Here is a 27,192-nt window from a genome sequence, read left to right on the forward strand (position 1 = left end):
GTATCTAAGGCAATGTTTTTCTGTTAACATCCGGTTGCATGAAATCTTAAAGCACAAAAGATCTAAAACAGATTATAAAAATGAGCACACATGTAAAATCACATCTTTAAAATCAATATCACTTAAAACAGCTTCTAAAATATATTTTAAAGGAACTGTAGAGACATAAAATTTAAATAATTTATTTGAACGTGTTTTGAAAAATTATAAGTTTTAGTTTTGAATTCATTTTGGCAACTGAGTTAGATATATAAAAAATGTTGTGTTCTAAAGTGTTAAAGAAATAAAATATGTTATTTTTTTGATAAAATTATTTGTAGTATCGTAAATTGGCGTTCATTTAATTTAGTTGACACAAAGACCCAACAAATTGGTGACCCTTATTTCTGAGATGACTACAGAAAACAGTGAAAAAATCGAAGCAACGATCGTCATGGACGCCGAAGCTAATAAAGTAAGCATTACAATTCCACCTTTTTGGCGAAAGAAACCCGACATTTGGTTTTACCAAGTAGAAGCACAGTTTCAAATAAATAAGATCACAGCTAAAGAAACCAAATTCAATTATTTGATATACCAGCTGGAACCAAAGTATGTAGAAAATATTTGGGACATTATTAAAGACACTAAACCTAACATATATACCTTGGCAAAAGAAAGACTTTTGAATATGTTTAAGGAAAGCGAAAACAAGAGAATTGAGCGCTTAGTTACTGGATTAGAACTTGGAGATTACAGGCCAAGCCAACTTTTGCAAAAAATGAAAAATTTAGGAGCAGACGATTTTTCAGAAAAAGTGTTAAAATCTTTATGGCTTGATAAAATGCCGGATTTTATAAGAAATATTCTGCTTGTAAGTGGAGAAAGTTTAGATAAACTGTCTACGATGGCGGATAAAATTCACGAAATGAGAACTGGGGAAGAAATATTTACTGTTTCTCCAAATGTTAACTATGATGCTTTAATTGCATAAATAGCAGCATTAGAACAGAAAATTGAATGCAATAAATGCACTGCAAATAAATGACCGTAGTAGATCCAAATTTAGAAATAATTACCGAAATACATCTCGATGTTGCAGTCATTCAATAAAAGCATTCAATAGGAAAGGTAAATATTGTTACTATCATTTTAAATTTGGTAATCGGTGCCGACCTGAGAAATGTCATTCACCATGTGCTTAGCAAAAAAAGTCGGAGAACTCTATGATACAACAGGATTAGCGGCTACAACTGTTGCTGATGTTAATGAAAGCTGCAAGTTTAGATTGTTTGTTAAGGATAAAAATTCAGGATTAAGATTTTTAGTTGATTCAGGAGCTGATGTTAGTCTAATACTTGCAACTCATCGAAATAAAACATTATAAGATTTTAAACTTGGCGCAGCAAATGGAACGGAAATTCTTACTTTCGGAATTAAAATTTTAAATTTAAATTTAGGACTTAGAAGAGAATTTAAATTTCCTTTTATCTTTGCTAAAATTGATAAACCTATAATAGAAGCTGACTTTTTGAATAAATTTAAACTTTTAATAGATATTCACAATAAACAAATTATTGATGGGATAACTAATTTGGCTGTTCGACACCACTTAACGACAGTATCCGTGGATGAGGTTATCAGTACTTTGGATAAAAATTCTAAATTTGCTAATTTGTTACATCAATACCCAAATTTAACTAAGCCTTATTTGACAGCATCTAAATGTGAACATGATACTGAACATTTTATTACAACTAAAGGACAACCCACTTATTCTAAAGCTAGACAACTGGATTCAAAACGATTAGAAATAGCAAAGCAGGAATTCCAGTATATGTTAGAAAATGATATCGTTCGACCATCTAAATCTCAGTGGTCTAGCCCTCTACACATGGTACCGAAGAAAGATGGTTCTTTTCGACCATATGGAGACTACCAACGCTTGAACGCCTAAACAACACCAGATCGTTATCCTATACCTCGGCTAGAAGATTTCAACCACATTTGAAAGGGTACTGAAATATTTTCTAAAATGGATTTACATAAAGCATAGTTTCAAATTCCAATTAATGAAGCTGATAAGCAAAAAACTGCAATAATTACTCCCTTCGGTTTATATGAATTTAATGTAATGAGTTTTGGCTTGCGTAACGCTCCATCTACATTTCAAAGATTTATTAATGAAGTATTCAGAGGACTAAACTTTGTTTTCCCGTATTTGGATGATGTTTTAATTGCGTCAACTACGGACGAAGAACACGAAACACACCTGAAATTAGTTTTTGACAGATTACAAAAGTATAGATTGAGACTAAATATTTCTAAATCTGTTTTTGGAGTTAAGGAACTAGAATTTTTAGGTTTTCTAATAACAAACGAAGGATCAAAACCCCTTCCTGAAAAAGTTAAAGCTATTAGCAATATTAAACTGCCTGAAACTGTTCATCAGCTATGAACCTTCCTTGGAATGGTTAATTTCTACCGTCGTTTCTTGAAAAACGCTGCTAGTACTCAAGCCATTTTACATGAATACTTGAAAGGAACAAAGAAAAAAGACAATCGGAAAATAACTTGGAATAAGGAAGCTATTGAGCAGCTTGAAAAATGTAAAAATGATTTGGCAAATGTTGCTGTTCTGTCTCATCCAAATTCTGAATTACCACTTTCATTGAGCACACATGCTTCAAATAATGCACTGGGGGCTGTTTTACAATAACTTGAAAATGGTAATTGGAAGCAGATTGGATTTTTTTCCAAGAAGCTTAATGACGCACAACAAAATTACAGTACTTACGATCGAGAACTTCTCGGAATCTATTTATCTATTAAATGTTTCAAACATATGCTTGAGGGCAGAAAATTCACTGTGTATATTTATTATTTACATTGAAGCTGAATTACCTGGATAGAAATAAATATGGCAGAAAATATTGCAAAATTAAAAAAGCGTACCGCTGTACGAACAGCACTGACAAAATTGATTATTAAAATTGAAGAATCGATTAATGACAAAACAGAATTACTGGAACAATTTAAAGCTTTTTTAGCACATTTGAATGAAAAGGAAAGCAAGTTGAATTTTTTGAATGATGAAATTGTAGATCTTTTGTCTGAAGATGCAATTTCTGAAGATATTGAAACTTCTGAAGAAATCCAAGAAAAAATTTATATCTTTATATTTGATTTGATTTCACCGATGAATTATTTTGAACTATTGAAACAAAACCACTGAACCTACCTTTATATTGATATGAACACGGAACACCTGGTGTTTTCATGAGCTAGCGCAAATTCTAAGATCAGAACTTTCCGCATTTAGTGCTGTCAACATTTTCAGCTTGGTGAGTCTTTAATATATTGGATGTTTTTTACTAGTGTAATTTAGCATAAGGTGGCAGGGAGAAAGCAACTTTCATTTCAAGATAAACTTAACGCTATTAAAGATATTGATGATGGAATGAAGCAGATTGATGCAGCTAGAAAATACGGATTATCTCAATCTACAGTTGCAACGTTTCTAAAGAAAAGAAAACAGATCGAAGATACTGTAAGTTCAGATTTAATTAATCCAAAGCGTAAACGACTAAAAGTCGCAACTTATGATAACATTGATGCTGCCATCTTAAAATGGTTTCAAGAGATGAGAGCAACAAATATCCTGATAAATGGGCCCTTGTTATGCGCACAAGCTCGTAAATTCGCAGTAATGCTAGGGAACAAAACTTTTAAAGTTAGTAATGGCGTTTTCGGGATCGTCATGGAATAACTTTCCAGGAAGTTCACGGAGAGAAAAAATCTGCTCCGATTAACGAAGCAAATGAATGGAAGCAAGAGAAGATGACAGATATTCTTCAAAAGTATAAACCAGAGAATGTTTATAGCGCATATGAAGCTGGGCTGTTTTTTCAACTCCTACCCGATCGAATATTGGCATTTAAGGGTGAAAAATGTTATGGCGGTAATAAAGCAAAGCAAAGATTGACTGTTCTTCTGTGTGCCAATAGCACAGGGACACACTAAATTCAACCTCTTGTTATCAGCAAATCATTGAAGCCGAGGTGCTTCAAGAATGTGAAAAGTCTTCCCGTGGAATATAAAGCTAATAAAAAAGCTTGGATGACTTCTAAGTTTTTTTCTGAATGGTTGTTAGATAAAGTATGGTTGTTAGAATGTTAGATAGATAAAGAAATGAAAAAGAGGAAGAAAAAAATTGCTTTATTAATTGATAACTGCACCGCTCACACCTTAATTCCAAAACTACACAATGTCAAAATTGTTTATTTCCCGGCCAACTGCACTTCGATTTTGCAGCCACTTGATATGGACATAATTAAGTGTTTCAAAGGATACTACAGGAAGCGTTTGGTTGAATCGATACTTGTCAACATCGAAAATAAAGTAGAAGACCCTTTTAAAACTGTGAATGTTAAGGACGCATGTGATATTATTGCTGGTAGTTGGTGGGAAGTAACAGAAAAAACCATTCAAAATTTTTGGTAAAAGGCCGGTTTATGTGTCTTAGAAGATAAAACTGTTTCTAATTGTGAAGAAAATTCCATAGACAGTGATCTTTCAGATGATCAAGAATTTGTTTTGAATCTTCAAAAATCTTTATCCCAAGTAGAGAAAAAAATGGGCAAAATATATGGTGTTAACGTGGAGGACTATTTAACTGTGGATGACAGTTTCACAATTTTCGCAGGAGTTAAGTGTTAAAGAGATTCTCTCTGAAATTACAGATGAAATGGAAAATAATGATGAGGAAGAAGATGGTGATGATGATCCATGCGAATCACAGTCCATATTGTCTCCATATGAAACTCTTCAATCCGTAAAATCTCTAAAGACATTTTTCTCAAGTCTTCCATTCACAAATGAAAATCATTTTTGGGCCATTGGACTCAATGCATACTTTGTTGGTTGACTTAACAGTCAAAAAAATGAATAAACAAACAAAAATATCAGATTTTTTTCAATAAAAATGTTTTTTTAAGGTAAGTTTACAATCTTATTTTCTGTATTTATATCCATTGTTTTTAATGCTTAACCGTAATAAACACTTTGCAAATTAATTTTTTCGATAATATATAAATATATTTATAGTTAATGAATATATAACATTAAATTTAAAAAAATCTTATTGCGTCCCAGAATTATGTGGGCCCTCGATATAACAATATCCTTATTTGGTCTGCAAAATATTGTTGTAGCGAGATTTTACTGTGTATATATATATATATATATATATTTATATAATATTATATACAATACTTTAATTTAAACTTTACTCGTAATAAAAAAAGTATAATATTTTTTACTATACCAATTCTATATTTTGGTGGCACAGTGGTTGAGAATGACTGTTATAATAAAATGAACTTCTGTTTAAAAATTAATTATCTGTTTGAATTTTTAGGATAGATCTATTGCTGTCTGGGATATGGTTTCTGCATCAGAAATAAACTTAAGAAGGGTTTTAGTGGGACATCGTGCTGCAGTAAATGTTGTTGATTTTGATGAAAAGTACATTGTTTCTGCATCTGGAGATCGTACTATTAAAGTATGGAATACTTCTTCTTGCGAATTTGTTCGAACTTTAAATGGCCATAAACGAGGTATAGCATGTTTGCAGTATCGTGATAGACTAGTTGTCAGTGGGAGTTCTGATAACACAATTAGGTTGGTTTTTCTTCGTATTGTTAAACTCTTTAGAATAATATGAAATATTTGCAATTAAAAATGATTATTGTAATTAATCATCATTAATTAATTGTTAAATCTCATTATTAATAATTAAAATCTGTTGTTACAGTATCTGGCCAAAAGTATCCGGGTAAAAAGTGGTCTGAGGGTGTTTCTCATGGTTTAGCCTGTTTGTCCTTGTGGTTGGAAACATGAATTCTGATATATATGTGGCTGTACTCTATGGTAATATCTCTTCCATCCGCACATTGAGGTCTGCACAGAGGTGGTTTGACAAAACAGCCTTCTCTGAGCCTCATATAACACCTTTGGGCCAAATTAGAGCACAGATTACGTAGCCTGACTAAGGCAGGTGCATATTGGGCAGTTGCCCTGGGCCCCCACATCATGCCAGCCGAGATTGTCACAGAATGTCATTGAATTGGTATGTCAACAAAACAAATATGAAAACGAAGTTTCTAAAGCAATAAATTTATTTTTAAACCATATTAAATTGGTAGACTAACTGTCACAAACAGAGTGACGAACGAAGGAATGAATACAAACAATAATGCTTCAACAGAAGCTTAAATACTCTTTAAACAGACAACGGATGACGTCATGATCCACGTGAGGATGACCAACAGCAAATGAAAAGAAACTGGCTTATCCACGCAGACCATGACGTTACCCACGTAAGTTGAATGCATGAGATCGTCATCTTAAACGACTGACGACGATCAAACCTTATACCCTCTCGAACCCTCTCATGCTTTCAACTTTTACAAAAATACACATACAGTTTATCAAAAACTTTAATAAACTAAAAAACAATGTTACAGAAATATTAAATTTCTTTTAACCAACACTTATGTTGTTTCTTTCCAAAAATCGTCCAAAAGATTAAACCTTCACAAATACTTTTGAACAAAATTTCTCAGCTCCAACTTAGTTAAAGGCTTTGTAAAAATATCCGCTAAGTTAAACTTACTCCTAACATGTTTAACAGTATAAAGTTTATCACAAATTAAATTTCTTACAAAATGATATCTTACTTCGATGTGCTTCGTTCGACTATTTTCAATATGTGAATGGAAGAAATCAATAGCAGATTGATCGTTTCTAAATATAATACAATCACTTAAATTTATGTCTTTTAAATTTAGTTCTCTCTATTATACACTTAATCCACATTACCTCTTCGGCAGCGCTAGTTAAAGTAACATACTCTGATTCCATTGTAGATAGACTCACACATTTTTGTTTGAAAGTTTTCGAGAATATCAGAGTTTTATCCAAAAACAATATTTTACCATCTACTGATTCTGTCATCCCTATTAGCAGTGAAATCTGAGTAACAGTAACAATTAATATTTAATTCCTGAATATTTGACAATTTTAGGAAATAATTTTGAGTATTTTAAACATAACCTAATAATCTTAATAAAGTATTACAGCGTCTTAAACCTGGGTTTTCTTGAAATTGTGATAATGTATGTATCGCATAGCAAATATCCGAATAGCTATATAAGACAAACAACCCAAAATGTTACGAAACGGCAATTTTATAATTTCATCCACTTCGCCTTTAGAAGATGGACAATCAGCTTTTGATAATAAGTTACCCTTAAAAATCAGCACCGATGATAAAGGAAATTTAAAGCTGGAAAACATTTTACAGACCTTTAAAATATGTAATTTGGATGTAACTCTTTTGAAGTATTAACATCTCACCATCCAAACTAAGGCTAACATAAAAGAAAAAAAGCACAAGAAAGATTTAAGAGCGTTAAAGAGCACAAAAATATTTATAGAATACAGACAGCTGTTTCGGATGCTCAAAGGGCAACCCTCATCAGTGCAACAGAATGAAATGAGAGAAAACAGGGTAAATATAGAGAAAGGTGAAGTCACAAGAGGGTTTAAAGCAACGGCCAATAGGAGGGAAGGGTGAAAGGATGACGACGAATGGGAAGCAAGGAACAAAAAGGTGGGGGGGGGTAGTTAGATTTAATCATAAATTTCCAAACAGGAGAAAGATAAGGAATGCTGGATAGGTCGTTGACCAACAGTTTAGAATTTTTGAAAATGTGATAAGACTCTTAAAGATCTAAATTAAAAATTGAAGAACAATTTTGAATGACTTTAGAAGAAAAATTAAAATTATGATTAGAGTCCCAACAGTTGGGCAATAGATGAGCGTTGAAATTCTTGTGTTTTTGACATAAGCTTCATGTTTCTTGACACGGCACTTTAAGGCACCCTTAGTTTGGCCAATATATGAAAAGCTGCATTGGCAATTAATTTGGTATATACTCTAGCTATTTTGACTGTCAATGGGCTGTTTAAGATTAGAACATTTTATCTTATTAATAGGACTGAAAATAATATTAAAATCAAACTTCTTTAGGATATTAGCAACTTGCCGACTTATTTTAGGAAAATAGGGTAAAATGACTAAATTGTTAGATAATTCTTTGGAAGGTTTATCGGTAGGCAATTGTTTAGTTAAATTTTTATAAATATTATCAATAATGTTATGAGAATAACCTCTGTCATGAGCAATGGCTTTGATGTAATTTAATTCTGCATCAAGAAATTTAATATTAGAACAAATATTAACAGCACGGTCATGGGTGCAAATCTTCCGTCCCTAGGACGGATTTCCGCTTTTCGAAAATGTCTGCGGACGGAAGTAAGACGGAAACAAGACTGACTCGAAGACCTAAATCGGAATTTTTTTTCTGTCCTTAAAAATACTTTTTAGGTCTACGTTATTGGTCTACTTTCTTATGTCCTGTTGTTATTTTATAAAAAGACAGATGAATAAATATTTTTTTTACAGTATTTAAACTTGATGTATTATGGTAAAGCTTTCTTAGATAGTTTGCATATGTCGAGGGGGTATTGTGTATGTTAGGTATTTCAGTCAAAAAATTTTCAGTCTTGACCTTCTTTCCAACTTGCACCCATGAACACGGTAGACAAAAGACCGAAAAGAGGCAAGTTTTTGGTTGGGAGGACCTCACCCGTTGTTAACCTCACTCGCGTTTGTTTACAACAAAATACGTTCGCGTTTGACAACAAATTTTACCGTATGACCAATGGTTTTGCCATGGGAAATCCTTTGAGCCCTACACTTAGTGACATCTATATGCGTTATTTTGAAAGTAAACTATTCAAAATCTTAACTTTCCCCTTTTATAAAAGATATGTTGATGACAGTTTTGCTTTGTTAGACGAAAATAATTGTAATTTAGACCAAATTCTTAATGTTATGAACAGCATTGATTCTTGCATTCAGTTTACCTTTGAATTATAGACTGATCAAAAACTTCCTTTCTTAGATGTTCTTGTGACTCGGAATGATAATTCATTCCATACCACTGTCTTTCGCAAACCTTTTGCTGTGTCTCCTCCCCCTCATTACAAATCCTCCCACCCTCCCAACCAAAAACTTGACTCTTTTCGGTCTTTTGTCTACCATGCTGTTAATATTTGTTCTAATATTGAATTTCTTGATGCAGAATTAAATTACATCAAAACCATTGCTCATGACAGAGGTTATTCTCCTAACATTATTGATAGTATTTATAAAAACTTAACTAAACAATCGCCTACCGATAATCCTTCCAAAGAATTATCTAAAAATTTAGTCATTTTACCCTATTTTCCTAAAACAAGTTGGCAAGTTGCTAATATCCTAAAGCAGTTTGATTTTAATATTATTTTCAATCCCATTAATCCCAGCAAAAACAAATGTATAGGTCCAGCTCCACAAAACTGCTGGTTGCCAGCAGCTAAATCGACGGGTCTGTGCCGGCTCTAAGTCACTTTCAACTGTACTAAAGTGAATGGCTGGCCTTCTGTCGAGCCAACAATTCTGGCCTACCGCTGGCCAGTAATATTTAGCCCGGCATTTATTGTCTAAAATGCGCAAGGTGAGTGATTGCCCGACATTTTCCAGTAGAGGGTAATCAATGAATCAATAATTGAGGGCCAGCAATTTATATACACCCAGCAGCATCCCTTTAGTCTATTGAGACTTACGAGAGGTCATTGACCTAGTTACAGGGGTAATTAATACCCACAAATCTTATTATTTTTATTGAATTCAATTAGCTAAATAAATATCTAGCTATCTAATGCATTTTTTGAATAAATTATTAATATATGAACTAAGAAAATATTTTTAGGTAATTTTTTCATTTAAATTGTTTTTTGTAAAGAAAAATATTTTTTACACAGTTCAAACCCTTAGTCCTGAAGATTTGCAATGCACAATCTATGTTTCCACTTATTAATACATTTTTAAACTAGGTAAACATATGTAAACATATATAATAATTTTTTTCTCTACCTACAGTGCTATTCTACTTAAAAGCAGAATAATAAAACTGCTGTTCAGAATTACGAAAACTCTGTATCTCACAAGTAATTTTTCAAGTTTTAACTTGTAGTCAATATATATATGTTTTAAAATAAAAGCTGTGTTCTTAAGGAATCTAGAGATACTCTGTAATGAATTGAATGTACCCTGAAATTAGTGGAATACATAATCAACATTGTCTCCTGCAAACATTTTATTATACAACGATATAAATACAAAGACATATCCATAAACAATACAAATATTACACAAATTTCTATTTATATTTCATATTTAATATTAAAAATAAGAAAAACAACAGAGAAATAAATATCTTTGTCTACATAGAATCACTTGGAATAGCATAGAAGAGTTCTGAAAAACTTTTAATAAAACTGCAACAAAAAATGCTTGACATTTTTCGAAATCCTGAAAGCGAGGATATTAAAATAAAAATTATGCAAATCATATATTTTAAACAACATAAGTAGTTTTATGAAAATGAGCTTTTAAAACTAAAATTTCTATCGAAAAGTTTTCGCTTTTATCATTTCATTGATAAATTTTGACTTATCAAAATACACATTGTAACACCATACAAACATACACTTGCCTTATAATATAGAAAGATTTTGAACATAAAATTCCTTTTTGAATGAAATTATTGAATATTGACTCACGAACCCATTAAGATTGACACCTAGTACATGAAAATCTGACTGTTAAATGAAAAGTTATTCAGGGTGTTATTTGCACACACCTTTTCTCAGAAAATATTTAATTTTCAAAAACATACTGTTTTTTTCTTTCTTTATTAATTAATCTTATGGTGCTCAATTTTATTGCCTTTAATATTTAAAACAATTATTATAATCTAATGTAAATTATTGTTTCAAGGAAAGGTATAGAAGAAAAATTACTTTTAAATATATATTACTTACATGCACGAATTTATCAATTGTATTTCTTTTTCGCTTTACTTTTTTGATTAAATTTTTAATTGTATGCCTTTGACAAAAAAAATTTCAAAATTTACAACATTTTTCATATTAAAATAGGCATTAAAACAATAATATGTAATGAATTGAAACCAGTTCAGTAATAAGAGGAAAAAGGTTGCTCAAATTTTGCTAGTTAAAAAGGCAGATAATTTTCCAATTCTGTAATAACTTTATAATTCAATAAATTTTTAAATTTCTTTAATGGCGATGCTTTGTGAAATTAATGTTTTCCTTACATAAAAAACACAAGAATTAGATAAGAATAACGACAGATTTGACCAATGTCACGATTTCCGTAATACATAAGTATTAATAACTATAATAAATATTCCGTTATATAAATATTAATAACATTGCTTACATCTCTGATGAAATTTCTCTTATTTAATCCTTTTAATTTATTTAGTTCCTTTATTTAGCTAAAAATATTTGTTAAATACTCCATTACTACGCGTAGGCCTAAAAAAGGACATGGTGCTTCCTCACAGAAAAGGGAATACACCGAGTTTTTAAGGGGCTCTTAATTAACAACGTAAATATTTAACAAAATGTGTACTATTATGTAATAGCTGAATTTGATTCTTAACAACTGTAAAATTACCGTCCTATACCTACTATTTTACATGTATATTTCAAAAAGGAGTTCTCACCCATTATCAAAATGAGAAAAATTTGTAGCTTACGCAAAAAAAAAACCACATGCTAATAGAAAATCATTGTGCACACTTTAAAAAATTTTTAAACTTGAGGGCTTTTTCTATAATTTAAACTAAATATTATGAAAAAATTAATATTTAAAAGTAAATTTTTAAAAAAAAATATTCATTTCAAAATTTTTTTAAAATCTATTAATAAACTTATTGATACCAAAAAAATTTTTAAAATTTAACCAGGTGAAAGAAATCCGAACAAAGAAAATATTTGTAATGATACCAGATTCAAACCTACTAACACGAATAATTTTAAAAGTGTGTAATTATCATTTACATATTTAATTTTTTAAAAGGAATATTATCAGACAGTGTCATCAAAGGGCAGTGAGGACGGTTGGCCCTTCTCAGTGAGTTACACTGCATACTACAAGTATTTTCATTTGAGACAGAAAAATTAGTTCTCGTTTTCTGTAGATTAGTATAGCAGGTGTTGCACATTAACCACTTTCAATATATACTTTTCGAGTTCTAGTAAAAAAACTTTGTAATAGGATACACTCGTTAATGGTCACAAACGAAAAGAAACAAAACTTATTTAAATCTAATGAAAAATTCTGAGGAAAACTGGACTGAAAACATTTGAACCTGTTTGATTGCCAGAGGACAGGAAAGATATAAAAGAATCTTTAAAAACTTCAACATGTCAATATGCAATTAAACTGGTTCTGATGTTTTTCATCTCGTTTAACTCATAAGAAAATCGTGAGATTTCTAATGTGTTTACATTTTATACTTCTGTTTAAGAATTGATGAATAAGTGAAATGTAGGTGTTATTAACATTACTTCTTAGTTACCATAAATTAAATTTACTTACACATTTCATTAAGAATTTTTTGACTTTTACGGGGCATTTTACTTGCTTGGACTAAAACATTTTTCTTATCGCAAAAAATTGTTCTACCAAATAATGTCTTAGAGAAGGTATTCAATATTATACAGGTTAGTTTCAAGATGCCACAAATCAGTACTTTGTCGTTAATTTTTTCTCTTTAACCTACATGTTCTTAAGCTATGTTAACATGGTAGGTTTTTAGATATGATTGTGTCTTCACAATCAAAATCTTATTATACTTAATAAAATTTTAAAAAAATATTTTATATGCATTAAAATAAAATTTATAAATATAACACTTTTTTTTCATTGAATAGGGGAGAGAACTATTAAAATGAAAATTAATAACTATTAATAAAATATAAAACTACATACAGTGACCTGTCACTTCTGCGCCACCTCTTTTATGTGCCTTTTGCATATATACAAGGTTTTCCTTGTATATACCAGGTCCTTGATCATTATATAAGAAAATAATGATAATTATAATTCTTTATGCATCATTCAGAAAATAAATATTTCAATTCAGCACAATTTTTTTAATAGACAAAAATTTTGATTTTATTTTTTGTTTAAAGAGAAAAAAGTAGTCACATTTTTTAGAAAAAGTTCTCAGATTAAAAATTAAAGTAAATATACAATCTCCGTTACAGATAAAAGGAAATAAGTTACTGGATCTAGAAATATAATTCATTTTTCTTCACCTTTATTGTTTCTAGGAAGAAATTTTTTTCTATGAATTTGAATAAGGTATCTTATCTATCACTCCACCCATATTGAAACCACCATATATATACCACCCATATGCTTTAAAAATTTATCAATTTCTCTCCCACCACCAATTAAAACATTTGTTTTTGGTAAAGGAATGTTACGCTATAGGGATTACCATTATTCAGTTTCAGCGAAAACAGAGATGACAAAAACGTTCCTCGAAATCATAAAAAAGAATTAGAAGGTTTAGCCACTATTCATGACTATTTGTAGTTTTATCCAGCTATTGAAACTTTTCTATCTAGCTTTTCTTATTTGTATGAACTTACTGTTTTTAAAATCTTATGGACTTTTTCTCTTGGTCCCACAGACTGAAGCATAATGAGAATTCATTGTATTTTATAAATGAATTTGCTGAATATATTAAAATGTCACTTATCCTCCTTTAAAATCATATTTCAAATAATAATAATTTAAATAATGTTTCACAAAATATTAAATTATTTATGCACATCAAAGATTCTGCAGATGATAAAAAAAAATAAGTTAATTGGTAAATCAATTTAACTATTAATAAATTTAAAAATTCGTATGTATCAGTGGAATTGGTAGGAAACAGTTGCTTTTCTTAATTTAATTGATTTAAAATCGAACAGTTTCACATGAAAGCTGTTTTTAAAATTTAATTTATTTTGAAGAAAACTCTTCCAATTGATTATAAGAAAATTTTTGTCTTTTTATATGGTTCGCCATCTATTACAATAATTTAAAATATCTGCGTTTAAACCCTCACTGTGCTGCGGTCAGACTGATATGCAAACAATAACTATTTTGCACAATCCAAAGCAGATTATGTAAATAAAATAGGAAAATTATCAATAACAAAAGCTGCTAGATTTTTTCGTTAAGCTGTGTTTCAGACTACTTGCAAAATTACATTTAAATTTAGTGTTCAAGGCAATCCAATATAAAAGCATATTATGTGTAATAAACTAATAATTATATCAGTCTAGCACTTTTATACGAAACTCAATGTAAGGATTTGATATTTAGTTCAACAAAAAAAATTCCTTTTAGTGATAAAAGGACTGAAATTAGCTTTCAGTGATTTGTTTGAAAGCAATCATAACTTGTTTGTCAATAGAATAAGAGTTGAATTTGGAGCACTTCAGCTACTTGAAAAGTGAAGTTGATAAGCACAGAGCTACAGTAGAGATTTTAGTACTTTAACTAGTTGGAAATTAGTAGAAATTTCAATTGCAAGTTACCATTGTTACAAACATAAAAGCGAGTTAATTCAATTAATAAAAAAACATAAATAACTTAACACATTAAGTAATAAAACTTACAGAAATTCATGGTGGACTGGCACAGTTTTACCAACATTTAAAGACTAAAAGGGAAAAAAAAGGTCTTATTTTTATGTAAATATTAACTTGAGATATACAGTAAAAATATTTTTCGACTAACCTTTAGCAAAAATTTAAAAAGCATTACATAATAGACACCCAGAAATTAGAATAATATTTTTTTAGAAATTAGAATGAGAAAAATAACTTGTAGGCTAGGAAATTTTATTAACAGAATTGTCAACAATAAAACAACAACATTTTCTAAGTTCGGCTCTAGGATCACAAAATATAAGGTTATTGTTGAAAATCTTCCAAAGAGTTAGTTGAAATTTATTTTTTATTTCCACTAAAAGATTCTCGGCAAAAAATTATAGTAAATTTAGCTTTTGCTGAATCTAAAGCTTTTCTTATTTACATGAACTTACTGTTTTTAAAATCTTATACACTTTTTCTCTTGGTCCCAAAGACTGGTGCATAAGTGAGAATTCACTGTACTTTATAAATGAATTCGCTTAATACATTAAAATGTCCCTAACCCTTCTTTAAAATCATAATTCAAATAATAATAATTAAGATACTACTTCTCAAAATAATATTAAATTATTTATGCACATCAATGATTCTGCAGATGATAAAAAAATAAGTTAATTGGTAAATCATTTTTTAATAAATTTAAAAATTTGTCTGTATCAGTGGAATTGGTTGTTAGCAGTTGCTTTTCTTAATTTAATTGATTCAAAGTAGAACAGTTTCACATGAAAGCTATTTTTAAATTTAATTTATTTTGAAGAAAACTCTTCCAATTGATTATAATCAAATCTGTGTCTTTGCTATATGGCTCGCCCCCTATTACAATCATTTCAAACCTGTGCTTGTCCTCACTGTGCTGCGATCAGATTAACAGGCAAACAGCAACTCTTTTGCTCAAGCCAAAGCAGATTATGTAAATAAAATAAGAAAATCATCAATATAAAAAAAGCTGCTAGATTTTTTCATTAAGCTGTGCTTCAGACTACTCGTAAATTTACATTTAAATTAGTGTTAAATGCAATCTAATATTAAAGCATATTGTGTCTAATAAACTAATAATTCAGTAGTCTAGAACTTTTATACAAAACTCAATATAAGGATTTAATATTTAGTTTAACAGGAAAAAAAATTCCTTTTAGTGATAAAGTGACTAAAATTAGCTTTCAGTGATTTGTTTAAAAGCAATCGTAACTTGTTTGTCAATAGAATAAGAGTTAAATTTGGAGCACTTCAGCTACTTGAAAAGTGAAGTTGATAAGCACAGAGCTACAGTGGAAATTCTAATACTTTACTCAGTTGGAAAATAGTAGAAATTTCAATAGCAAGTTACCATTGTTACAAACATGAAAGCTAGTTAATTCAATAAATAATAATCGTTAAGGTAATTTTTTTTTCTCTCTTTAATAACGGCAGGCACTGAACTTTCGTTCTTTGCCTTAGAAGATGCCAGAAGTGTTGCTCATTTATCGTTACCCAGTGGGCACCTGTGAACCAAAGTCACGGAGGCAAGCAACATTACCCACACCACACTGCCACAAATGCCCGTTCATAGGGTGGGCCACATTCATACACTCACACATCATTCGAACCCGCAGCCATTGGCTTCACAGTCAGGCACGCTAATCACTTGGCCACCTGGGTGGCCATTAAGGTAATAAAACTTACTGAAATTCATGGAGGACTGGCACAGCTTTTCTAACATTTAAAAAGCTAAAAAACAAAAAAAGGTTTTATTTCCATGTGGATATTAACTTGAGATATATATTAAAAATATTTTTCGCTTAACTTTTAGCTAAAATTTAAAAAGCATTACACAACGGGCACTCAGAAAGTTTGAATAAAAATTAGAATAATACTTTTTAGAAATTAGAATGAGAAAAATAGCTTGTAGGCCCGGAAATTTTATTAACAGAATCGTCAACAATAAGATTTCCTAAGTTCAGCTCTAGGATTACAAAATATAAGTTGTTTTATTTGTCAATAAAATGGTATTGTATTCTGTCTATTGTGGTCAGGAAATGATTGTAATTTAAATCGTCAACAAGCATGGAACTCCTGTAGATTTTAGTACTCTAACTAGTCGAAAAGTAAAAACTTTGATTGCAAGTTACCAGTACGAGAGCGAGTTCATTAAATTAATAATAATAAACACAGTAGGTAATAAGAAAACTTATAAAAATTCATGGAGAACTGTCACAGGTTTTCCAACATTTTCAAAGCTAATAGAAAAAGAGTTGTTTGTTGTTTTTACTGATTATTAATTTTGTTTTCTTAGTGTATTAAACTTCTATATATTTTTGCAATCCCTATAAAAATTTTGCTTTTTTTCTATGAATATTAACTTGAAATTCACATATTAATTTTGTTTTCTTAGTGTATTAAACTTCTATATATTTTTGCAATCCCTATAAAAATTTTGCTTTTTTTCTATGAATATTAACTTGAAATTCACAATAAAAACATTATTCACTTAACTTTTAACAAAAATTATGAAGTAACTTATCATTGATTTCAAAATATAAAAGAATTTTGTAATATTTTTTTTTGTGTAAATGGGGTTAGCCAATATACAATTAAGCATGAACAACTGCATGTTAAGAAACGTTCCACGATCTACATTTTTTTAAAAAATTTTTAGGTTGTTTAACAATTCTCAGCATAATTCTTCGTAATTATTTATATTAACATGTACAAAATATTTTTTCATCTTAATTTAAACTATTTAATATAAATTATTAGACCTCTACCTATTTTTACACTTGAACTTAGCTCAAAAATTTCTTTAAAATTAAATGCATAAAACATTTTTAATATTACTAACAGCAATTAGTTAACTAAATGTTATTTAACTTAAAGAAATAAGTTTTAATAAAATATTCTTGATTATTATATAATTCTATTTTCATAATATACTTATCTAAACCTGATTTATATCACATGCTACAACAGTTAATAAATTACACTTAAAGCGTCATCATACAACAGAATTTATATTTGTTTTTCGCGTGCTACTGCTCGGTTGTCGCCCCAAAAATTTGGCGGTGTCTTGGTGTTGATTAAACATTTGGCGGTAGCTTTTCATTGAATTAACTATAATTTTTTTTTAAATTCTATCTTAGAAAGGTGTTAATTATCATAATGCTAAAACAGCACTTCAAACCCGGTTCCTTGTAAACCGAAATCCGCACGTCATAAACATATTTGAACAATAGTAAATTAAATAATAACTTCAATGTAATCAAAAGAATAAAACCTTACCTTTTTGAAAATTAAAGGAATCTTTAATGACACAATGTAAATGTCAGCAACTATCGCCATCGTGCTTCATTCTGTAAACAATGAATTCACAGTTACAGTTACTCGCACGAACGCTTTACTGGCGGCGGCAAACAACTTTAATGCGGTGACCCAGGAGGAGATTCAGACTGACGCGATGGAGCAGTCTGTGAAGTGCGGGCCCAGCTCTTCTCACAATGTTGGAAAAAGATTGGAGGGCGGCCCAGCAATTAACCCAGCGGACAATAATAAGCACCGTCACTTTTCAATCAGTACCAGCAGTTATTTCAAATATGGCCAGAACTTATGTTTTTGTTGGGATAAGATAAAATTTTCTATTCTCAAACAGCCCATTGACAGTCAAAATAGCTGGAGTATATACCAAATTAATTGCCAATGCGGCCTTTCATATATTGGCCAAACTAAGCGTGCCTTAAAGTGCCGCGTCAAGGAACATGAAGCTTATGTCAAAAAACAAGAATTTAAACGCTCATCTATTGCCCAACATTGTTGGGCAGGGTTCCCACGGTCCTTGAGAGTCCTTGAAAGTCCTTGAATTTTTTTTTGCTAAATTCAGGTCCTTGAAAGTGCTTGAAAAACGTCTTAGGTCCTTGAAAAACTTAATAGGTCCTTGAATTTGTCCAATACCGCCGGTGGCCCTTTTTATAAAACACCCGCGGATCTTTCTGTTTTGTTCCCGAGCTCTCTCACGTGGTTTTTAACGCCACCGTTTCTAACCCTGCCTAGGGTCTTGGTGTCTGCCAAGCACGCGGAGCACAGCAGACAATCAATGCGTTTGGGGCGAGACTCCACTTCATCTTCTGTCGCATCTGCTTAGATCTTCTTTTTTCTTATCGAAACTGGAATACTCTCGAATTTCGTAACAATATGTACCTTGTAGTTTTCAATAAATTTGCCGTTTTACCATCCGCACTTGTCCTTACGTTTGCGTCATTTCAAAACTTTATTGTAAAGCGTATTCGCAAAGGCACGGCTTCGTATTTGTGTTATGTAGTTTAGACTAGTTATGCCTGGGAAGTGCTATTTTAATCCCCAATGGATGGATAATCAAGCTTATAAAGAATGGATTTTATCGATGCCCGAAAAGAAGTTCAGAGCCAAGTGCCGATTATGCATGAAGGAGATCGATATCGCGAAAATGGAAGAATCTGCTCTGAAATCACACATCAAAGAAAGGTAAAACAAAAAAGCAGTCTCATGCCCTGAGTTCTCTTTTTCCAAAGACATCAACATCTAATTCATCTGGTGTAAATACTCCTTCAACATCGTGTGCCCCATGTGAAACAGAAACTTTAGTGGCCGAGGTAACATTGTCTTCTTATCTGGTCAAAAGGAATGTGCTTGATGCTGAAATTCTCTGGAGTCTGAAGTGCATCACTAGTAATTATTCATGTAACTCCTGTGAAGGGATTAGTAAATTGTTCTCCAAAATGTTTGCTGATAGCTGTATAGCGAGACAATTTTTTTGTAGTGCCACAAAGTGAGCCTATTTGGGCTCCTTTGGATTGGCACTATACTTCAAAGGGATTCTTATAAATGAGCTGAAGAATGTTGATTGCTACACTGTACTCTTTGATGAGACGTTAAATCAGTCTCTACAATCTAAGCAGATGGACATTATGGTAAGGAATTGATAATAAAGTTTGCACTAAGTATCTTACCTCCCAATTTATGGGTCATGGAACTGCAGAAAATATTTTGTCCTCTTTTTACAAATGCATGGATGATGGTTAAAAGCTCTCTAAAATACTTCAATTATCCATGGATGGACCCTATGTCAATTGGAAATTCTATTAGAAGCTTCAGTGTGAATTAAAAGAGAAATACTCCCACCAGGTCATATTCATTGGCAGTTGTGGATTACACATAACGAATGATGCTTTTAAACATGGTGAAAATGGGATATGTTCCTTCTAATTTTTATTTTCAGAGCATAACATTTAGAGAAGGTTGTGTAAATTATGGGTGAATAATTTCAGAAACGATGTTCAATAGAGGAGAGGAGGGGGTTATGGAATAGTCATGGAATATGGAATACCTAAGATTTAGCTCTGTCTTTCATGCAGCCTTCACATGGAAATACACAGGATTAAAGGATTTCACCATTAGCACCTCATTACCATTAGTTATAGATTGTGCTGAAAATGATTTTGTGAATTAATATGTAAAACCAGTAGGGTTGTTTTTAAAAAAATATAAATTTTAGTCCATAATACATATACTCTCTTCTCTCTATAAAGGCAAAGCATTTAGGTATTATATTTGAAATTAATTATTGCCACAACAAGCATTGTTGCTTCTAGTAAAATAGAAGAGAACAATTTTTAAAATTGGTCTTAGATTAAGGTCCTTGAAAATTTTGTTGAGGTCCTTGAAAAGTCCTGGAAAGTCCTTGAATTTCAATCTCATCATAGAGTGGGAACCCTGTTGGGACTCTAATCATAATTTTAATTTTTCTTCTTCTAAAGTCATTCAAAATTGTTCTTCAATTTTTGATTTAGATTTTTACGAGTCTTATCACATTTTCAAAAATTCTAAACTGTTGGTCAACGACCTATCCAGCGTTCCTTATCTTTCTCCTGTTTGGAAATCTATGATTAAACCTAACTAACCACCCTTTGTTTCTTGCTTCCTATTCATCGTCATCCATTCATCCTTCCCTCCTATTGGCCGTTGCTCTAAACCCTCTTGTGACATCACCTTTCTCTATATTTACCCTGTTTTCTCTCATTTCTTTCTGTTGCACTGATGAAGGTTGCCCTTTGAGCTTCCGAAACAGCTGTCTGTATTCTATAAATATTTTTGTGCTCTTTTACGTTGTTAGCCTTAGTTTGTATTTTAGCATAAAGGTCGCCCACTTGTGTATTTATCTCACCATCCTTTTGGACAAATTTAACACCGAACAACTTACGAGTTTTTCCCAAAATTTTTTAATTAAAATTATCACCTAAAAGTTTAATAACACTGTCTAAAAAATTTTTTTAGCAAAAATTATTATGTCATCTACATAAATTATAAGAATTGCATTTTTATATATACATGTACTTTAATCTTTACCACTTTAATCTTACAAACTTTAAATTTCAAGTGTATTACCCAATTCAAAAAACCACTCTCGGCCTCTTTGTTTTAGTCCATAAATAGCTTTGTTTTAGTGACAAACGTGGTTTTGCTTATTTGAATCAACAAAACCTTAAGGTTGATACATATGTACATCCTCTTTCATATTCACCGCTTCCCAAAATTCTTTTATTTTTAGGAGTTGGAACCAAATCCCAAACTTTTCTTTCTGTCATAATATTAATCCATTTGGCATGGCTAATTTCCAATTTTTAACTTGGGGTGATTTTAAACAGTCTTTATAATTTCTAGGAATTTTTATTTCAGTATAATTTGCTTCATGTTTTATCTTATGATTTACCTGAAAATTTGAAACTTTACCAGAAAAAGCATTTTGCTCACTGAAATCAAATAAACCCTTATCATACTTTATGTTGTTACTATTACAGTAATTTTGAACATTGCTATAGGATCTTAATCTCACATTTTCTCCTTCAATATTATAATAAATATCAGTTCTACTGTTATCTGGATGTGGTACAGCTTTTCTAATCCACATAAAATTTTTACACGGAATTAAATCAGGTTACACACTTGAATTACCTATATCTTCATCTGAAGCACTTTCGTCCAAATTGGGATGTTCTGGTTTAAAACTAGCAAAATTACGTTTAATGGATTTGGTGCCTAGTACGGCTTCGACACCTATTATGCTTTCGTCAAAACAAACATTTATTGTTTCGACAAGTTTCTTTTCGTTTTTAAGCCAAATTCTGTAACCCTTCGTATGCATTGCATGACCTAACATAATCCCTTCTTTAGCTCTCATTTAAAGTTTATTTCTCAACTGTTTTGATTGGCCCACAAGTGTTAAACATCCAAATGCTTTCAAATGAGTGACTGATGGTTTTCTTCCACTATGCAATTTAAAGGGAGCTTTAATTTGGTTTTTATGAATAATTCTATTGAAAGTGTAAGTAAAGCTTCAGCCCAAAAAGCATCTCCTAATTTACAAGATTTTAACATTGCTTTAATATTGTGTAAGGCAGTTCTAACACCATTCTGTTCTGGCGTATAAGTGTTAGTATGTTCAGCTTTTATACCTTCATTTTCAAGAAAATCACCAAACTCTTTAAGGCAAAATTCTATGCCATTATCAGTTCTAACATTTAAAATTTTGCAGTTTAAAAATCTTTCATCTCGCTTTTGAATCTTATGAAACTATTAAAAACATCAGATTTTTTTTAATGGGAAAAGTAGTAACTTTCCTTCAGAAATCATCAGTGATAGAAAGAAAATACCGACTTCCACCATGTGAAATGATGGGCATCAGACCACATACGTCCATATGTAAAGGTTCCTTTGTGCATTTTACCATTTACCTTATTAAAAAATTGCACTTTTCCAATACCTAAAATTTGGCTTTCAATGTCACCTATAGCATTTTCTATAGTTTCATATTCAAAGAATAAATTCAAGTTCTTACAAAAAATGTGTTGAAGTGACAGTGTAAAAAAGCAAAGTTTCTTTCTCGATTTCATGACACACATTGCCAACATTTGCTTCAACACCATAAAGACTATTATCTAAAACATTTGTAGTTACATTACAGTAAGAATTATCTCTTGGATTTTTTTTAAAATTTACTCTTTATATTCTTTGACTTACAATTAAATTTTTGTTTACAATCTCAAATTAAATTACCATATTTGTTGCAATGATAACAAGATCCTATCTTAGATCTATCTATCATAACTGGTTTTGGATTTAGACTTAATATTAGCAGATTTTAAATTTCCCTTACCATTAGAAGAACCAGATTTAAACTTATTAGTTACGCTTAACTTTTCATTAAAACTTGAATTAACATTATAAGCAATATCACTAACATTATTTAAATCAAAGTTTAGTTGCAGAAGTCTACTTTCCTCTAAAAGTAATTAATCTAAAATGTTCTTAAATTTAAATTTAGGGTCCTCCCATCTATAAATAATTTAAACAATACCTTAAAAGTCCTTGGGTAATTATCTTATTAGTTGAAATCCTTGATATCGGTTGTCAACAGGATGTACTGCTTCTTTCAGTTGAGAAACCTTTTTTTTTTAATCTAGCCGCAAAGATTCAAATTTCTTCTCCTGGGGTGTATTTTAGGTAGAAGAATTGGTTTAGGAGTTGAATCACTCATGCTCTTGTAGTCAATTCAAAATGTTGCTTTAGAATTTCCCAAGCTTCAGCACCATCAGTTGTCGCTGAGATCAGACTTCAGTATTCGGATTCGACACTAAGAAATATCGATGTGTACGCTCTGTTTCGTCTCCAGAGGGACCCTTGACTTTTTTTCGGCTTTTGTCTGAAGGTTGGGCAGGCTCAGTTTTGGATATATAACTCCACTCTCCTCGGTGCATGAGGATTACTTTGATATTTCCTTTCCATGTACTCCAATTTGACAAGTTCAGGTACTCTATATACAGGTTCGAAGAATTCCATGATGAAACAATTATAACTCCAAGATTCCAAGAACAAATCACAGACACAGAACAGAGTGACGAATGAAAAGAATGAATCAACAGAAGCTTAAATACTCTTTAAACAGATGACCAACAGCATATGAAGAGAAACTGGCTGATCCACGCAGACCATGACGTTACCGATGTTAGTTGAATGCACGAGATCATCATCTTAAACCACTTACAAGGATCAAACCTTATACCCTTTTAACCTTTATTTGTCTGACGCATCAGAGGGGGCCCCCAAATCAAATAGAAAGTTTATTTTGTTTTTCCTTCTTTATTGAACTTTATTTAAACAAAATATCAGTACAGTGTAAAATCCGTCAGTTTTATGTTAACTTCTTCAGTAATCTATCATATGAACACTAAAAATCTATATTTCAAAAATCCATGGCTTTCTAGGGCAGAATTCAGCTAAGTTTTTGCAATTACGATGAAAAACTTTGGCCAGTTAAAAGCCTGTATTTTTACATATCGCAAAAAGTTATATGTTTACAAAAATACTGGCTTCTGATTGGTATAATTGAGCTATTGTTGCTGTGAAAATTTAACTGAATTCCTCCCTAATGTCAGCAAGGATATGAATTTTTCACAGCTAGATGACAAAGTTAACAATCCGAAAACTGCATTTCTGACACTGCCTTCGCATGATGGACATGGAATTATCAGAAAATCAATCAAATTAACAGTATGATATTTCGCCTGATGATCAAAGCTATTTTAGGTTTGAGTAAATTTTCTTGTTATATATCTTCAATGAGATGAAAAATTAAAATACCTCCTTAAAGTTTGCTTCTTCATTACTGATGTAGTGAAGCAGAGGGGGGACCCAATTAGGCTAAGTCGGGCCCTGGTAGCCAACCAAACTGACCATCCTCACTGCAAGTACTCTTCTGCTGTGATGAAAGTCTTCCCAGACATGTGCAGGCTGTCATTGATGCAAAAAAGGAACCAACATCATATTAATATGTGCCTCAGGACACCCCAAGTCTGGATACTTTTGGCTAGATAGAGTATGTTAGTAAGTTTTAACTTAACATATGTGAGCAATTGTTTTTCAGAAAATCAAAATTGTCTAGTTTTTTTAAATGAATATTGATTAAATAAGTAGAATTATTTAAAATTTATTTTCATAAAGTGATAGACAGTTACTTGTATGACTGCCTTTTAAGTATGCTTCCTGATTTTAGGGGATCCTCCTTGATTTTAGGGGATTGACTTAAATTTTGGCGATGTTATCTGTCCATAAATAGCCAACCGTCAATCTCTTCCCATACTCCTGTGGTGATAGGTTCGCCGCACATCGTAAAATCAAGTTTATTTCATATTGTTATCTGTTTGTCTTTTATCAATTGTGTTTTTACTTATTTTTGAAATGAACTGAAATAAGATAACTGTCTGTTGGGAACAATTCAATCACTTTTTAAATTCGCTTTTGTTTAGTCTGGTAATGGTGGATTTGTCTACCATGGCCTGTCCTTATTAATATTATTATACTAAATTTATTATTCAACTTAGAAAGTCTTATTATGGATAAAATATTATTTTGTATTTCGAGCTCTACAAATACTGAATAAAAGTTTTGTTATAACTATGATCCAGTTTTTATCTTCAACTGTCATTTTCATTATCCTGTTTTCATCACAATCTTCAATTTGCCAATTATACAACTCCAACCACACCTAATTTCGTGATTATAAGTATGTTCAGTTGTTCCTCTTTTCTTTAAGTTTTTTCTACAATTATATCTAGTATAGTTAGCCCAATACAGCTCGTACTAGAGCACAGTGATTACAAGATTGGTGGCTTAGCTATTCTTAAGCGACCTATATAAGCACTATTTTGAAGTAAAACTCTTGGACTTATTTAAGTTTCCTTATTATAGACAGTATGTTGGCGATAGTTTCGTAATGATAGTTTCGCAAAGAGAATAGTTAGAGTAGTTCTATAACAATAGCTTCGTAGTGAATGCAGACATTGATCTTCTCAGTTATTTTATGGGTGTTCGCATTTAATTCGCAATTGAACAAGCAAATAAAGTGTTTACCTTTCTGCATTCTTATTTTCTTTTAAAAAAATTTGTTATCATTGTGTGTTAAAACATTTATTGTTTTTGCACAGCTGCTCTGAATATTCTTAACAATAATGAACATCTGTTTTTGAATGAGGGCTAATTCTTGTCTATTTTTTCCATCATAATCTCTGTTATGACTGCTTTCCTATCCCATTGTGAATTGTGTGGAATTAGTTTTCGACAGTGTCAACCTTTAAAAGGTACCCCAACATAGAATCGAGTTAACATATCTTATATACTAGTGAATTAGAATTGTATTTTTGTAGTGGTAGATGCACTACAACACTCCCTCACCAGAATTATATCTCTGATAGAATTCGATCAGCAAATACCAGTTTATTAATTGCAGTTTTGTGAGAAGCTGGGAGAGCTGTATTAAGAGCAACGTAATTTTGAGTGCTGATCGTGAAAGGTGTATTAAGTTTGCGGTTGTGGTCGTTCCTGTGTTGCCGTTAGCAGTCCAATGTACGACGTGGCATGGATTCGATCAATATGTGAAGTAGTGCTGGAGATAATTGACACCATGAATCCTGCAGGGCTGTCCATAAACCAGTGGCAGTAAGAGGGGATGGGGATATCTTCTGAACATCACATTGCAAGGCATCCCAAATATGTTCAATAATGTTCATGTCTGGGAATTTTGGTGGATTTCCGATACTCACGGTATAATCGTGAAATGGTCATGGTAGTACGTGAAAATCCAAATTTCATTGCTATCTCAGAGATGCTATATCCCATCTCCCGTGCGCCGACTATAACACCACATTCAAACTCACTTAAATCTGTATAACCTGGCACTCGTTGTCTTATATATGCGTTGCTGATCGCAGCGCTGTACTTTGATTGGTTCCATACCCCCTTAAAGTAACAGGGAAATTTGAGTTTTTCTTTACAAACTGGGAAAATATAGAGAAATTTATTACTTATTGTCCTCTTTCAAAAAATGATTTCCACTTAAAGCACAATCCATGGGATCTCTTAGGATATTTTAACTATTCTAAACTATTTAATTTACTATAGCATCATTTGTTTTAAGTATGTCGAACTGTATCTTATTTCAAGTTTTTTTTTTAGCAATTAAATAAAACTAGCCCAATATAGCTAACACACAAGAGCACAGTGATTGTGTGTTTCCTCTTAATATATTGTGTATTATGTGTACAGGAAAAACACTGAGATTTATTTTCTTCTAGATTTGAGTGTCACTCTTGATATATCTGTACAGTGCGTTATTAAAAAATTTTGAAAATTTGTTTTAAAAAAACAATTGTTTTTTTATCGCCAATTTATAGGTTATGGGATATTGAATGTGGTGCGTGCTTAAGAACTCTAGAAGGTCATGAAGAACTAGTGCGGTGCATACGTTTCGATAATAAACGTATTGTTAGTGGAGCTTATGATGGGTAAGTAATTTTTGAAAATTTTATAGGTCCTACTAAAAACTCACAAATTGACTTTGGTTTCTAAGAAAAAATATTATAGTGAGAAAATAAAATATGATAAGGATTATGAAGCAGTACCCCTGCTAAGGACTTCAAATTATTAGCCATTTATGAAAATTTTAGCCATGTGATT

The 27,192-nt window shown here is 31.3% G+C and overlaps 1 protein-coding gene across 2 annotated transcripts in view; it reads left to right on the top strand.

The window, feature by feature from the left end:
• LOC107452997 (F-box/WD repeat-containing protein 1A) overlaps positions 1-27,192 on the top strand; it is a 101,741-nt gene that overhangs the window by 53,684 nt on the left and 20,865 nt on the right. For both annotated transcript variants that reach the window (XR_006226361.2, XM_016069648.3), the window contains exons 8-9: positions 5,399-5,661; positions 26,910-27,020. Coding sequence is in view for 1 of the 2 variants with exons in the window: in XM_016069648.3 (XP_015925134.1) it covers positions 5,399-5,661; positions 26,910-27,020 (374 nt within the window). In the remaining variant the exon portion in view is untranslated. The remainder of the gene's footprint in view (positions 1-5,398; positions 5,662-26,909; positions 27,021-27,192) is intronic.

Source organism: Parasteatoda tepidariorum, chromosome X1 (genome assembly GCF_043381705.1).
Source record: "Parasteatoda tepidariorum isolate YZ-2023 chromosome X1, CAS_Ptep_4.0, whole genome shotgun sequence".
Taxonomy (NCBI): Eukaryota; Metazoa; Arthropoda; class Arachnida; order Araneae; family Theridiidae; genus Parasteatoda; species Parasteatoda tepidariorum.